Source organism: Monodelphis domestica, chromosome 1 (assembly GCF_027887165.1).
Source record: "Monodelphis domestica isolate mMonDom1 chromosome 1, mMonDom1.pri, whole genome shotgun sequence".
Taxonomy (NCBI): domain Eukaryota; kingdom Metazoa; phylum Chordata; class Mammalia; order Didelphimorphia; family Didelphidae; genus Monodelphis; species Monodelphis domestica.
In genome coordinates, this window is record NC_077227.1 from 664,930,573 (window position 1) to 664,946,621 (window position 16,049).

Below are 16,049 nucleotides of genomic sequence, written 5' to 3' on the forward strand. Positions count from 1 at the left end.
TATGTCCGGGTAGTCTTTAGGGAGTGTTTCAAAGTTGGGTAAAAATGAAATATTGTTATATTTAAAATAGTTTTGAGCGTTAAATAGTTGTAGATAAGAGAGTGGGAGCCATAAACTGTGATAATTAAAATGTTTGGGAGCAAGGGAAATATATAACAATTATGACCGCTGAAATATGTTTTCTACTGTGTCTTGGTTTTATATAAATATAAGATGGTCGCCAGGGAATATATTCCCAATTTATGAATATGCCCAAGCCAACTGGGTTTTATAGAGAAATTTAATTTATAATACACTGATTAATCAATAGAAAAAGAGAGAAAGTAAGAAAGGAATAAGAATGAATAAATCAGTCAGTTGGTTTTATCACTCACCCAAGATCTCTCTAGGTAAGGCTTCTCATGCCAACCTCAGGCTCCACCTTCAAGAGAGCCTCCTTTCAAGAAATGTTTCCAGAGAATTCTCCTCCTGACTCCTCTTGAGTTCTCCTTCCACAGCCTCCTTCAAGACTTCTCCAGGAGCTCTCCCTCCAGCACCTCTCTCCTCTCAGACCTCCTTCAGAGCCTCACCTCGCTCAGAGCAAAACCTCCTCCTTAGAGCAAAACCTCTCCCGAGCCAAAACCTCCTCCCTCTCGTCCTCAGACCCCACTATCTTTAAGGAAACCATCTAAGTTCCCTCCCCTCAGTTCTCACATCTACCAATCACTGTCGATCTCTCCCCTGTGCCAATGGTGGCTCTAGCTTAACCCAGGACTGCCCAGAGGTCTGCCCCCCTTTGCACATGTCTGTTGAAGGTCATATTCTCAAATAATTAAATCTTGATCTTTGCTGCAGCCCTTCCTAAATCCTGTTACTCTGAGTAGGGTGGAGATTGTAAGTTCCAAGACCTGGTTCTGTCATTCCAAGTATCTCTATTGTATCAATTCTAAAATCAATCATGACTCAAAGAACTTCCTGTTCTATGCTTAAGCATAGGTCAAAGCCCTTTCCATTGTTTAGCAAAAGGTTTCTGTCCTAAAGTAGTCTTAAGTAGGGAGGAGAAGGATCCTCCCATGCCAAGGAGTTTCATATTCCAATAGAGTTCTTAATATCAGTAGGAAATTTTTTCAAGTATGAAATTTCCCAATGGGGAAATTTCCAACATTCATAAGTCTAAGAAATTTTAAGGTTTACAATATGGTATAATAGAAAGACCACTGGATTTGAAATAAGATCTGGATGAGCCCATATACTTTTGAGTTAGTCACTTATTCCTCTAAGACTCAGTTTCTCAATCTGAAAAATGTGGTTAATGATATTTGTGCTACTGAATTCATAGATTGGTTTGGGAAAAAAGCATTTCATAAACTTCTAAGTGCTATATAAATGTGAATTATTATTGTGTTGAATTGTATTCCCTATCTTTTTTCTTTACAGTATTGCCAATCAGATTGTTGCCCTAAAATGCCATATGCAGATTAATAAAACCTACATTTTTAGTTAATATTCAGTTCTTTAAAATGTAGCAACACAATTTACATGTTGTTGGAAATCACAGGAAAAATATCTTTTGTGTATTATTTAGCATTTGCAGATGCTGAAGGGGAGAATCTCGCTGCTTTGTTGTTACACTGTTTACAGCTTACTGATGGACTAGTCCAAATCCATTGTATTAAGCAGGTAAGACTGAACTGGCATTCAAGGTTGCACCTCTGAGAATATCATGCTGTATGGTTTTGTTTTGTTTTTAAGAATTAACTTCTTTGATTCAGAATCCTTCTTCACCTTTGTGTACTACTTAGTATCAACCCATATTGCAGTTACTGGGTCTTTTCTAAACCCCAAAAGAGCTTCAATTGCCATTTCCTAATGTTATGATACATCTGCAGTAGAGAGAGATCAAGGCATAAAAAGTCCAAACATAATTTATTGGCATGGCTAGTAATTATCAATAATAGGTACCTCTGAGACACAGAGTAGCTTTTTATACAATTGAAAAGACAGTAGGTTATATAGGGTACCAACACTGTCAATGGTAGCAGATTATTTAGGGTATCATAACAGTCCAGGGATGAAAACTGAACTAAAGCTATATTTAGTCTCTACACGTAGTCTTTCTAGAAGGGATCATCCTGAACTGATGATAGTGGTAGGGAGCACAGAGTTAGTTAATCATCATCCTCTGGAACATCCTTTGGAAAGCCTCCGACTTGGCACTCCCTGTACCAATGGAAACCAGTGCTGGTGAAAAAACACAAGCAGGTTGAATCATCCTTCAGTCATCTTTTATCTCCCTCAAGTGGCATGGTTGCTATTGAATTCCATTCATAGTCACTTAACAAGAATCATCAGGCCTACACAAAATAACTGAGTATAAGCCTTGAGAACTTGGTTAAAATGGTTAGTGCCATGATTAATAAAACTCTTAACTATTATTCAATCAATAATCAATAACCAGTAATCAATTTCACATTAAATGATGAGTGATGGGTATCATATTTAGGATTCAGCTGAAGATGGACACATAAGTGAGGGAGGATGCTTAGACTATTTTTCAGGTCTTCAGAGAGTATGAAAATTTATTATTTTTATGGGGAAAAATGCAGGTTGGATAAACATTCCTTGAAATCTTATTTTAAAAAAATTACATTTTGTGTTTTCTAAGAAGTTAAGTGAGCTTTTACCATTTGAATTTAAAGGATATGTTCGATATTTCTGTTTAAAGTGAATTCATGTTGGTATCTTATCAGTGCCACAAAACCTAATTTTTCTAAGGGAAAGATTTGATATTTTCTAATGTAATATAGGGAGAGAGAATGAAGTCTCTGCCCCTACTGAGTCAGGACCAGAGTGATGTGAAGATGAAATGAAGTCAAGGGTAAAGAGAAAGGGGATAGATTGGTTTGCCCTCTTCCCTCTCCCTCACAAACCCCCTCTGGTTGCCTTCAGGATCACAAACTTCTATTCCCTCAGAGACTTGTTGTAACAAAGTATAATACAGACAGCTTCTCCCTCTCTGAGGAGAGAAATAAAACTTCCCTCCCTCCCAAACTTCAAGCCTTCCTACTTGGATACTAAGAAGCAGGCACTTGATCTTATGAACTGTTATTTATTCTAAGGGAACAAATGAAGGGTAGGGCAACTGAATTGAGGAAAGAGGTATTGGGAAAGAGGCAGTGGGAGATCCCCAAAAATAACTGAACCCCTTTTCCCCAAAGTCTGGCAGGTTCAGGCTTTGCCTGCCTGACCCTCTGAGGTCAGTTGTGAAGATGTCCCGACTTTCTAGCTGCTCTAGCTATTGTAATAAGTTCAAGGACTTTCAGGGATTTAGAGGAAATCTTACGGTGAATGGCTTTAGCAAAGTCCTATTCACTCTGCTTGTCTTCACTGGATACTGGATCAGAAGTCATAGGAGGATGGTGCCGGCTCAGAGATCTGCTCAGGTCAACCTTTCTGGTGAGCTTCCCACAGAGAAGTCCTTCTTCAACTGACCAGATTCTCTCACTTCCTCTGTTCTTCCTTCAGAACTCTCTCTCCTTCCTGTCCTTCCCCCGCTCAAATTGGTCCCCAGTATGATGGATCTGCTTGTTTTCTTCCTCCAGCATATTCCTCTCTTACACTAAGGCCCCATATTTCTGGCTCTAAACCCTATAATCCCTTGATCCTATATTTTACTATTACATAGGTATTTCTCTCATCATTCTTATTGAAAGGGAAAAATATATATATGTGTATATATATTTTTTAAATTTAAACCCTTACCTTCCCTCTTGGAGTCAATACTGTGTATTGGCTCCAAGGCAGAAGAGTGGTAAGGGCTAGGCAATGGGGGTCAAGTGACTTGCCCAGGGTCACACAGGGGAAAATATTTTACAACAATAATTTTCCATTATTTTAGAGTGGTTGGGAAATTCTTATCCTGATAAATTAGAATATTTCCCATCCAAATTACATTTTTTTAATTTTTCATGTGATCTTGATTTTTTTTCTCTCTCTCAGATTGTACCTTTGCTGGAGAAGATAGATAGGAATCAGGCATGTGATCCCATGTTTCAGAGTTGCTTAGATATTTTAGGACATATCTACTTTTCTGTGGACCCAAAGAATCCTTTGAAGAAAGTGTTGACAAGGTAAGAAAAAGGAGACTAATAGTAATAACCTACTTGAAAAAGAACAGTTATTCTGGTATTTAAGATTATTTATTAGCTAGATAAAAATGGAACTAAATTACTTTTAAAAAATTCTATTTATATTTCAACTGCTGGGTTTATATTATTTTGCTTTCTGAACTCTCTGTAGATACCGCATGTTCACAAATTTTTGTTCATATAATTGGAATTGATTTGATACCATTATAGTTGCAGTTTCTCCTAGATGAGGAGAACAAGGGTCTCACTTTTGACATCCAACTTATCTGCTTTGGGGACTTTTCAAACATCTCACAAGATGTTTGTAAGGCAACATTGTCTGAGTAGAGAACATTTCCTGCATTGATCTCTCTGGGGTCCTGGCTAGGAAGCCTCCAATGGTCAGTAGAAATGCCAAAAACATCAGTGATTTTCTGCCAGGTGACGTTTTAGCACCATTAGATGTGTTTGCTTTCTGAGCCCAGACCTTGCACATTTTGATATTTCTTATGGAAACTTCTCTTGGAGTAAATGGTGTTCCAGATTGAGCAGAAGTTCAGCTGCAGGCTGAAATCATGAGGTCTACCATTTGTATCTTGGCTGTAGCTCCCTATTTATTTATCTTCTCTTACCTGTCATGCCCCAAAGAATGATGTCCCTTGGCATATATCTGTGCACTTTCTGACCAAGAAAGGGACAACCAACCTCACTTGATTTTTCATTTGCTTCCCCTTTGCCCTTAAGTGTGGCTTGATTTTAATCATCTGGACTAAGGCATACTTAGGCTAATTAGACTAGATCTGAAATTGATGATTTCTTAACTCTACATAGATATGGTAATAGCAAGAGTCTCAGTTAAGTGATCCTATGAGGACGGGGTCCTTGGGAAAATGATAACGTTAGGTAAAGTTTCTTTTGTAACTTCCCTACTATTTTTCTGGGTCCTTTCCCTTCTTCCTTCAGTGTCTTCTCTTGGGACCTAATGTTACTTAGCTTCCTATTATAAACAGAAAATTTTTAGACTTTCTAGAAATTATTTATCTTGTAAAAATATTATCTCAGGGAAAATAAATCTAAAGAATGGCTCTCTAAAATTAGAATTTTAGATATCAATAATACTTGGGTAGGGACAACCTTTGGGGGCAGAGGCCTTTGCCCTGATTCTCAAATCATATTTGGGGTGTGTCCTAGGTTCCACTATATGAATAAATCCATGTACATTATGCCTATAGAATTTTCCATTTCTGTATAATTTTCCTTCAATCCATAAACATTTTTTGTCCTTACTATATGCCAGTTACTGTGCTAGGCCCTGGGGATACAAAGTCAAAATGGAAACAATTTCTGCTCACAAGGAGTTTATATTCTGCAAATAAGAAATATATAAATAGATATTATGTTTAAAATATGATATAAAATGAATATAATGTAGTTTGAGGAGGGATGGCATTGGTATCTGGGGGAGAGGTGACCAGGAAGAATCTTGAACAGAAAGTTGGGCTTGAAGTTTTTGTTTTATAAGATTATTTACTTACAAAAATGAATGATATGGAAATATATTTTGTGTGATAATACATGTATAACCCACGTTGAATTGCTTGTCAGATCCAATGGGGGGAGAGAAGAAGAGAGGGAGACAATATAGATTGGATAAATTTGGAAAACTTATGAGGAAATTTGTTATTAAAATAAAAAAGATAAATAAGAAAAAAGTTAAAAAAATGAGAGAACTGGAGAATAAAAAAAGAAAGTCAGGCTTGAGTTAAGTCTTGAAGTAAATCCTAGAAAATATATATAGATGAGGAGGGAGATCATTTCATGCAGGGGACTTGCAAGTGCTACTGACAGAATGTTGCATATGAAGAACAGCAAGGCTAATATGGTGGGAGGAGACTGGCATGTAATAAGACTGGAAAGGTAGGAAAAAGCCAGGTTTTGGTGAGCTTTAAATGCCAAATAGTGGAGTTTATATTTCATCCTAGAAAAAATGGGGATCCAGTGGAGTTCATTGAGTTGAAGGATAACAATATCAGCCTTGTTAAACAAATTCCTCTGGTCCTTGCTTCTTAGACAGTTCCTTTTTTTCCCCCCTCTTCTAGTTCACTAAATGGCCTCCCTGAACCATTTTTTGCTGATGCTGTACGTAGTTTCACCTGTTGTCTTCAAGAAGAACTGAAAACAAATAACCTGTATTCTTATAGGAGAGTAATTGACAATCTTGCCTCCTGCATGGAGAATTTTAATCTGGGTAAGAGAGCATTCAGAATTTTTATATTCTACTCCTGTCTCTGGCTATAATTCTCAATTTTGGTTATAAAAATTTATAGTGGAAATTTAAAACTAGGCTAATACTGGTTGTTGTTTTTGCTTTTCTTATAGGTAGGACAAGTGTTATAAACCTGTTTAAAGATGGTAAGTGCCAGTTAATGAGTTTTCTTGTTGAGTAGTAGACATGCTTATAAAAATAAATTCTGTTACTGTTGGCTGCATGCTTCCTTTGAATTAGGTAGATGAAAGGAAATAGGTACCCTTGAGGGACCCCTTTGCTGCTCCTTCCTAGAAAAATACATGCCTTGGAATAAAAACCAAGGTGTACATATGTAGGCAGAATGGAACAAAACATTTTCTTATACACTAAAATTAGTTCTTTAGTCAGTAGGTTTTAGTCTGTTGTTTGTTTTCTAGCTTTTTGATCATATCATTGGGGAAAGAAGGGCATGCTATTCTTAATTATATATATTTTTTGTTTCAGTTCTTCAGTTTCTACAGAAGGTTCTGGTTGAAATCCCAGAAGAAAACAGGTAAAATATATTATCTGTGTTTGTGTCTTTGTGTGTAAGAGAGAGAGAGAGAGAGAGAGAGAGAGAGAGAGAGAGAGAGAGAGAGAGAGAGAGAGAGAGAGAGAGAGATATTATGGTAGAGATGATCATATTTTTTTTCAAGATTACATGATATGATTACACAGACTAAATGTTTTTACAATTATTTATCCCACCAACATTTATTAAGGCCCTCTTATGGAGCAGGAAATGTATTAGAAATTTGGGATATAAAAGCAGTAATGAAACAGCCCTTGACTTCAGGGAACTAACATTCTACTGAGAAGATCCACACCATTAACACAATAGCTGCTAGTGATCAATTGCTCATTGGTAGTGGCAGATAGATGGATAGGCCCACTTGGCTGGCCTTTTATTTCATGTTTGCTAACTAAAGAGAGAAAACAGTCTTTGCTGAAATTCTCAGAGAGGTAATCTTCAGGGATCTCACATTTTGGTGCATCTTGGACGTCTTAGCTCTCTGGGTAGATATAATAATAAGACTAAGCATTTATATAGTGCTTATTATATCCTAGGCCCTGTGCTAAGTGCTTTACAATTATTATCTCATTTGATCTGGATATGATTATTCTTAGATGGAATGGTAATAAATGTACCATTTGGTTGTTTATAATAGATTTTACTCTTTACTGATGAAAATGTAACACAAAGCATCTCTTTATGAGAAAAAATTATGTAAATAATCTGAAAAAAATTATGGAAAATTCCTATTTGGTAAAGCCCATAATCTGGCAGAAGTGATGACTTCTCTGGTGTGATAGCAGGTTCTCTCTGGCCTATATTAGCATCCAGAAGCTGACTTTTCATGGAGGATCAAGGCCATCCTAAGCTATGACAATTAGGGTGTTTGTCCTACTGTCTTTTGCAGGGGAAAGTAGTTAGAGCTGCTAAAGAGATAGATAGCTGGAAGGGACTGAAAAAGTAGAGATTTAGTCACATTGATGCTAAAAAATAAAGATTTCACAAGCTAATATGCATTGACTTATACACACTTATACACACACATACACACACACACACGTGTGTGTGTGTGTGTGTGTATGTGTGTGTGTTTATTCTGTTGGGACTGGCTGCCCGGCTACAGCAGCCTTCTTTATCTCTCCCTTTCCTCATCCTTTGTTCTGAATATTGTACTTTCATGATATAATCTCCCTTTCCTTTTGCCTTTGAGTCCTTTCTTAATGTCAATCAATCAACCATTCAGTAAACATTTATTAAGCACCTGCTTTGTGCCAGACACTATGCTAAGTTCAAAGGATACAAATAGGGCAGTCCCCGCCCTGAAGGAGCTTTTTAATCTAATTCACATTTAATTTTAAATGGATTTTAACTGAATGATAATGGAAAGGCAATGCCATTCACACAGTATGGATTATCTTTGGACTCACATTCCTATGAGGATATTGTTGATTGGTACACGGATAGTTTGATAAGGGTTTGTGAAACAGTGAGTCTTTGACTTGTGGAGTAAGTAGAAAATAAACAAATTAGTGCATGGCTAAGGATAATGTGAAAATTTTTTAATTAGAAGAAATTATATTGCAATAGCCTTTTGGTAAGAGGCCATGAATATCTTCTTTAATCTTTCACCTTTTGAATGGGTGAGTGTTTTTTCTTCAGGAGAAGAAACAGTGAAACCCCTATTTAAATTTTCTTTCATGAAGTGGTCTTTTTCCATTTTTAGAAAGTTTACTGGAAATCATATTGCACAAACAGAGTTGATGCATGACTTGCTGATAGCCATCAGAGTTTCTGTGATGCTAGTACAGAAAGTACAAGAAATCATTCAGGGAGGTCTCTGGAAGAGCCCCAGTTCTCCAGTTTGGCAAAGTATGTGTGGCCTACTGAGCATTTTCTCCAAGTTCCTAAGAAATGGTAAGTTCAGCAATATTTAGAGGACAACTATAATCATGTGCTAACCAGGTGGCCTTTAATTCTTTGTTGAAATAGGTTGTTATAAGGGTAAAGATTAAATTTTAGGGGAGATGGGGAGACTGAGGCAGGTAGAAATTAGTTTCTCTCAGCAAGGAGTATTATATTTTTTAGAGGTTTATTAAAGGTTAAAGATTAAAGAATATACAAGTAAGAAACATGTGCCTAGGCCAGAGGCCTAGACAAAATAAACTCACATCACGCAAGAGACTGCCTGCTCCAAAACGGAAGTCCAAAAAAGCCATGAGCCCTTCAAAAGCCTTTGAATCAGCTTAAATACCTTCTCGATCTCGGCCCAGGTGAGATTACAAGGCATTCTGGGGAAGTGGAGCAAAGGCTCATGGGGATTGTAGTCCTGTATTCGAGTCTATTTTTTACATAAGTTTTTTAAAGAGGGAAATTAGGTATTCCGTGGTTCTTTGGTATGTTTGCCATTTTTTTCAAATGTAACAGTTTAGTGGGGGTTATTTATAGGCATTGTGACATATTGGATAGAGGATTGACCTTGGAGCAAGGAAGAATTAAGTTTGAGGTTTCCTCTGGCCTATTCTGGCTGTGTGATCCTGGACAAGTCCCTCACCTCCCAGTGTTCTAAGAGGGATCAAACTCATGATTCCCAAGCACCAGAAGCACCACCACACTCCAGAGTTTGGCGTAAACCAGGTTAAAATGTAATTGGGAAATGTTTAACAAAGTCAATAAAAGTACAGAACAATATAGATAATATTAATATGAGTTTTTCTAAGCCAACAGGACCCTACTCTTCTAGATGACTCCCTGAAGCTATGAGTGGTAGAAAAGGTGCTGCTGCATCATAGAGGCATATTTCTGATCTGGAAATTCCTCTCTTTTAGGATTGACAGGGCTTTAACATTTTCAAAATGTCTATTATCTCACTGGAGCATAGGACAAAACTAATGGTTTGTTAAGGAATTGTTAAAGATGACTTTTATATTTTTTAACAAGGACTTTGTACTTTTCTGTCAAATAGATGATCTCTTGCAGAATATTCAGAGTACTTCTGGGCTAGCCATTATTCTTCTCATTAAGACCATGTGTGATACAACTGAAATGATAGCTGATTTGGTGAGTTATTCTTTCCTTAAAATTATACTAATTAAAAGTAACTATATTTTGGTTATTTTGTAAATATGGAATTGATTTAAAGTTTGTCTTTATTAAATCAAATTTCTGTTGGTGTTAAGTTCATTTATATATGTGGAAATTAAGATTTCTTCTAGGTAGTGGTAATTTATCCATGCTTATTTGCTAAAATATTGAAGACTAATCCAAATAACCCAGACTTTTTAATAGCATTTTTAAGGCAATGTACATGTCCCTGTGATTTCAAAATAAGACCTTTTATATATCTCTGAAATATTTTATTGACAACCTCCATATACATTTCCTTCCAAAAGAAGACATTTGAATTAAAGATGATTTGACGGCTTCAGTCATATTTATGGGAAACATTTAATTTTGGGCCTTACTTTTCTATATACATGAACCCACTAATGTAGGCATCTTATTTTCTGTTTATAGACCTCTCTTTTATGCTGAATTTTTGGTAGGTAATATGTTGTCAACTACTCATATTCCCAATGTTCCTCTGTGCTTCCTTTTGAATGATCTCTAGCTATAATTTTTCATAGATGGAATATTGATATTTAAAGGATGGTTCTATGTTTTAGGGAGATATTTGGGATCATTAAGAGTATTGTACAGTTTCCCAAAGGTAAGTTAGTCCATTCTTTTATTCAGTTACAGGCTCAGTTAAAATATTTCCATAGTGTCTTTATAAGACATGAAAATTGGTGGTACGTGATGGATTTTATATCTAATTACATAACATAGCCTAGACAAAAGAAGAGAATACAAGGTCCCACTCTGTTGTTTATAATTAAAAAAAAAAAGCTTTTAATTTGGCAGAGTAAAGCATTGCTTTAAAAATTTTCCTCTAATTAGGTATCTTCTATAAGGATATTAAAGGCATTAAATACTATGAACTAAAAAAAAAAAGTTTATTTAAAGACTCTCAACTATTGATATCAAAAGAGCCAAAAAACCCAACCAAACCAGGGCATGTATGGTCTGCAAAGTATTTATTACTATCACTGTGGATGTGCAGAACAAAGTCCAGAGGCTTTGCCCTTATAGATAGTGAGGAGGAGATGCTTCTGTTTGCAGGTGATGTGCTGATTACCTTAAGTCCTGAGACATTGCAGAGCTTCTAAAATGGAACCTATAATCACCTGAAAGAATATGAGTTGCCTAATTGTTGGAAGTGCTTACAATATTTTCCATATAATATTTTAAATTAGAGGTGGCATGGGATAGGTAATAGAATACTGGCTTTGGAATCAGAAAGGTTTAAGATCAAATTGTATTCTGATACTTCTTAGCAATGTGACCCTGAGAAAGTTACTTAATACCTCTGAGCTTCAGTCGTATAAGATTTATCTACAAGTCATGGATGGATTGTGAATTAAATTATTGGGAGAAGCTCCTTCATTAGGAGTCCCCTCATAGGGATTATCTTACTGATGTTTCTAATTATTCCCATGGTGCTGTTGGGATCCTGTTTTGTTTTTTTTTATTTTGCTTAGAAAGCATTCATTTAGAAATTATGTAAATTCATAGTATAAAAAATTTAAATTAGCATTTAATATATTTCAGTATGTAATCAATTTCAGCACAAAATCTCAGAAAATAATCTGCTGTTGAATCGAGCTTTCATTCATCACTAGATTCACATATACAATAATTTATCAATTATCAGTATAATTTTAAATTGTAGTACTTTTTTCGGCCTACAAAGACACTTCATTCAGTGGCACTGTATAATCTATTTGAGAGCAATAAAGGATTTGTGAGATAATTTTTAAAATGCCATTTAGGCAAAACAAATTCATGTGTGTTGTATATTTGCAGACAAAATGAAGTGGAGAACTAAGCAATCATCTTTAATCTTTTATTGCAGGCTTAAATCAAATAATCAATTGATAAACATTTGTTAAGTGCCTCCCACTTTTTTTCCTAATGAGGCTGGATTTTTTTTTTGCCTGCATTATGTGAATAGGTATCCTGATTCTTTATTTGACTTTGCCTGTGTGCCAATTATTATTTTTAAGGTTTATTTTTCATTCATCCCTCACAAGTTGAGGGAAAATTCAGAATTTAGCTTCTTTCTTACAGTTTCTATAAAATATTTGTTGTATACCCACCTGCAGATGGTGCTGTGCTGACATATATATTTGTAAACCAATATGGTCCTTGCCCTCTAGGAACATAACTTTTTTTTTTTTAATAAAACCTTATTTTCCATCTTAGAATCAATACTATGTATTGGTTCTTAGGCAAAAGATTAGTAAGAGCTAGGCAAAGGATTAAAGACTTGCCCAAGGTCACACAGCTAGGAAGTATCTGAGGCTATATTTGAAATTAGGACCTCCCATCTCTAGGCTTGGCTCTCAATTCACTGAGTCACCTACCTCCCCTCCATAGCATAGCATTTTTTTTTTAAACCCTTTGTTTGTTTGATCATAGTTTTCTGAGAGTCTAATGATTATGTATAATTTTCTAGGTCAGTTGCTTAATTTAGTAAATACCTCATATACATACACATATATATATGTATGTATAAAGCCTTACTTTCTGTCTTAGAACCAATACTGCATATTGACTCCAAGGCAGAAGAGTGTTAAGGGTAGGCAATGGGGGTTAAGTGACTTGCCCAGGGTCACACAGCTGGGAAGTGTCTGAGGCCAGATTTGAACCTAGGACCTCCCATCTCTAGGTCTAGGTCTCAATCCATTGAGCTACCCAGCTGCCCCCTATAGCATAGCATTTTAAAAAGGAAAGCCTGTAACAATTTTCATTATTGCAACTACTCCTAATTTATGTTCTCCAATTTTCTTTATTGGTTGTTCTGAGGCAAAAATTTCAGGGACAATATAACTTGAACTTATTTTGGTGACTTTTTTTGGAAATAATCTTTTAGTGATTTGTATTAATTTAATTTAATTTTTTCCAGGTGAACCACTTGATTCTTCATTCAGTGGGGAATTCCAGAGTGCCCGAGTGGTTTATAAGCAGCTGTGGGAGCCTTTGTACGGAGGACATTCCTGGGCCAGCCCTCCTCTTCCTGTGTCAAGGAGCATTGGCCATGTTAAACTGGAAGAATGGGGACATGGGCCAAAGTGGAGAGAAACTCCTTTTGGATATTGCTGGTGTTTTGTTCACTCTGAGTTTGCAGTGAGTTCAGTCTCTGCTCTGTACCATCTTTGGTTGTAAGAATGGCTTTGGTCATGCTTGGTTAGAAAATGAAAGCTGAATTAACTGATTTAGTAATATTTTTAGATGTCTGTGTAAGGATTGCCATGGTGTGAAATTAAGGCAAATGGGAATATTCAAAGTATGTTTTTTGGTGACCCAAATACTAATTGGAGCTGCTATCTCATTGATGGGAATGTTCTCACCATGGATGCAAGTAGCGACCCATCCAAGACTCTTGGATGACTTTGCTTCACTTTTTCTTATAAATTGCACAGAGGATCAAGTCCTTAAGATCATTTTTCACCTTCTCCTAAAGTGAGATATTGCACTGTTTTTTGTTAATGTGCCTATCCTTTTTTGATTATATGCTTCTTTGGTAACATCTTTAAATTATTTCTTCTTTTTTTTAAACCCTTACTTTCTGTCTTAGAATTAATATTAAATATGGGTTCCAACGCAGAAGAGTGGTAAAGGCCAGATAATTGGAGTTTTAAGTAACTTGCCCAAGGTAACACAACTAAGAATTGTCTGAGGGTCTGACACTCTAAGCCACCTAGTTGCTTCTTACTCCATTTCTTCTTTAGAATTTATGATTTGATATATGTGGCACACTTATTCAAACTTGCCATGTTACTGTGCCTCTGTCCATTTCCTCCTGAATGATATTCATTTTTCATTCTTCAAAGACAATTGATTTATATGACTTGTAGCCATAAAATAGCATCAATAAACTCTTGGTATTGAAAAGATGGACCCTTGTTTTGGGAAGAAGTTTGAGGTAATTAAAGGAGATTTGCAATTTTCTGAAGGCAGTGTAGTCCATTTTCATGGTCCTGTTTAATTCGAGGCCCAACTTATCCATTTCAGTTTCTAGTCTTTTGTCAAGTTTATGTTCCCCTCGTGCCTTTGAGAATCCAGGACCAACTCAATATCACAAAAGTCTCTTGGCTAAAATAATTTAAATACTTAGTTCTCATTTATGTTTTTAACTATAAAATTCTATTTTGTTTCCATATTTAGGATTTCCTATATTCTCTGTTTTTCATGAGGAAATCTTGGCAGCACAATTCACAGGGCTTTTTCATTTCCACACTTTGTTAGCTTTTAGGCAAAGAGTGGTGGCATTTGTTTTTTTTTAAGTGGAGTATTTTATTTTTTTCCTTCAAATTCATTTATTTATTTAATTAATTTAGAATATTTTTTCCATGGTTACATGATTTATATTACAGCCCTCCCCTCCTCTCGCCCCCTCCCATAGCCAACGAGCATTTCCACTGGGTTTTACATGTATCATTGTTCAAAATCCATTTCCATATTATTAATATTTATATTAGAGTGATCATTTAGAGTCTACATCCCCAATCATATCCCCCTCCACCCATGTGATCAAGCAAATGTTTTTCTTCTGTATTTCTACTCCCACAGTTCTTTCTCTGGATGTGGATAGTGTTCTTTCTCATGAGTCCCTTTGAAATGTTTTGGATCATTGCATTACCACTAATGGAGGAGTTCATTACCTTCGATTGTGCCACAGTGTATCAGTCTCTGTGTACAATGTTTTCCTGGTTCTGCTCCTCTCACTCTGCATCACTTCCTGGAGGTCGTTCCAGTCCCCATGGAATTCCTCCACTTTCTTATTCCTTTGAGCACAATAGTATTCCGTCACCAACATATACCACAATGTGTTCAGCCATTCCCCAATTGAAGGGCATCTCCTCATTTTCTAATTCTTTGGATGGCCTTCTTAAAATGGCAAGCTAAAACTTCAGTCTGTCATCAATCATTGTAGAGATAAAATATAAAAATGTGATGTTCTAATACTTGTTTTAACTTTACCTCCTAGTTCTATTTTATAAGTTTCATTTTGGGAGTATATGATTATCCTCCAGAATCTGCTGCAGATTTTTGTATTGGAAAGAAGATTTAACATTATTACAAATTATTTTAAAAGTGATGAAATTTTATGTATTAAATAGGAAATCTGTTTTGGGGATTGTTTATAATAGATTATTTTTTTTAATGAACTATTTATGATAATATATTGTGGTCACATTACATTTTTTCTTTTGTAGTTCATGATCTTTAATCATGATAAAAATAATAATAGACATCTGGGTTTTTTTTTAAACAGTGAACTTTTATCATTAATGTAACTCATTTTCCTCCAGGCTCAAGGAATCAAGCTTGGAAATGTTTCTGTCTAGAATTTTGGTGATTTGGACCAATTCGGCCTTAGATATCCTTGAATCAAGTTCTCTGAGTCTGAAGGGCAGTCTGAATGGTAATTCTGAGATAGTTGGAAAGCTTCTGGAATACGTCTATTCCCACTGGGAACATCCCTTGGATGCTGTGAGACACCAAACCAAAACAATATTCAAAAATCTTCTCCAGATGCATCAGTGCACCATGGAAAGATCTGACTGTGTCTCAGATCCTTTCTTCTTGGGACTTATAGAGAGCCTAATGAGGTTGGAATGGCACGTCAAGGGAAAGTATACCTGCCTGAGCTGCCTGGTGGATTGTGTAGGGATTGAAAATATTTTAGCAGTGAATAAAATGATCCCTTCTCAGATCCTGGAGGTGATGGGTGACCAGTCCCTGGCACCTTATGCCAGCGACCTGCTAGAAACCATGTTTAAAAGTCACAGGAATCATTTGAAATCCCGGTCCCTTTATACCTCTTGGTTTGATGAGTGGCACGAGACATGGGTGTCTCCTCTCCTCCTCATCCTGCGTGAAGGGAACCTGGAACAAACAGCTTATATCATGGATTATTATCTGCCAAAGCTATTGAAGTGCAGTCCAGAAAGCCTGAGTTATATGGTGAAGATTCTTCAGACTTCTACTAATATTAACACAGGTAAGAAAATTTGGCTTTTGTGGCTTGTTGCTCTTT

At 36.1% G+C, this 16,049-nt stretch overlaps 1 protein-coding gene across 3 annotated transcripts in view; it reads left to right on the forward strand.

The window, feature by feature from the left end:
- THADA (THADA armadillo repeat containing) overlaps window positions 1-16,049 on the forward strand; it is a 449,835-nt gene that overhangs the window by 8,728 nt on the left and 425,058 nt on the right. For 2 of the 3 annotated variants that reach the window (XM_056822946.1, XM_056823050.1), the window contains exons 3-11: window positions 1,565-1,659; window positions 3,979-4,109; window positions 6,206-6,354; window positions 6,486-6,518; window positions 6,859-6,907; window positions 8,631-8,821; window positions 9,870-9,964; window positions 12,912-13,132; window positions 15,322-16,013. In XM_056822946.1, coding sequence (XP_056678924.1) covers window positions 1,565-1,659; window positions 3,979-4,109; window positions 6,206-6,354; window positions 6,486-6,518; window positions 6,859-6,907; window positions 8,631-8,821; window positions 9,870-9,964; window positions 12,912-13,132; window positions 15,322-16,013 — 1,656 coding nt within the window. Of the gene's footprint in view, window positions 1-1,564; window positions 1,660-3,076; window positions 3,436-3,978; window positions 4,110-6,205; window positions 6,355-6,485; window positions 6,519-6,858; window positions 6,908-8,630; window positions 8,822-9,869; window positions 9,965-12,911; window positions 13,133-15,321; window positions 16,014-16,049 lie in introns of those variants that run through there. The other variant, XM_056823006.1, reaches the window with a different exon arrangement.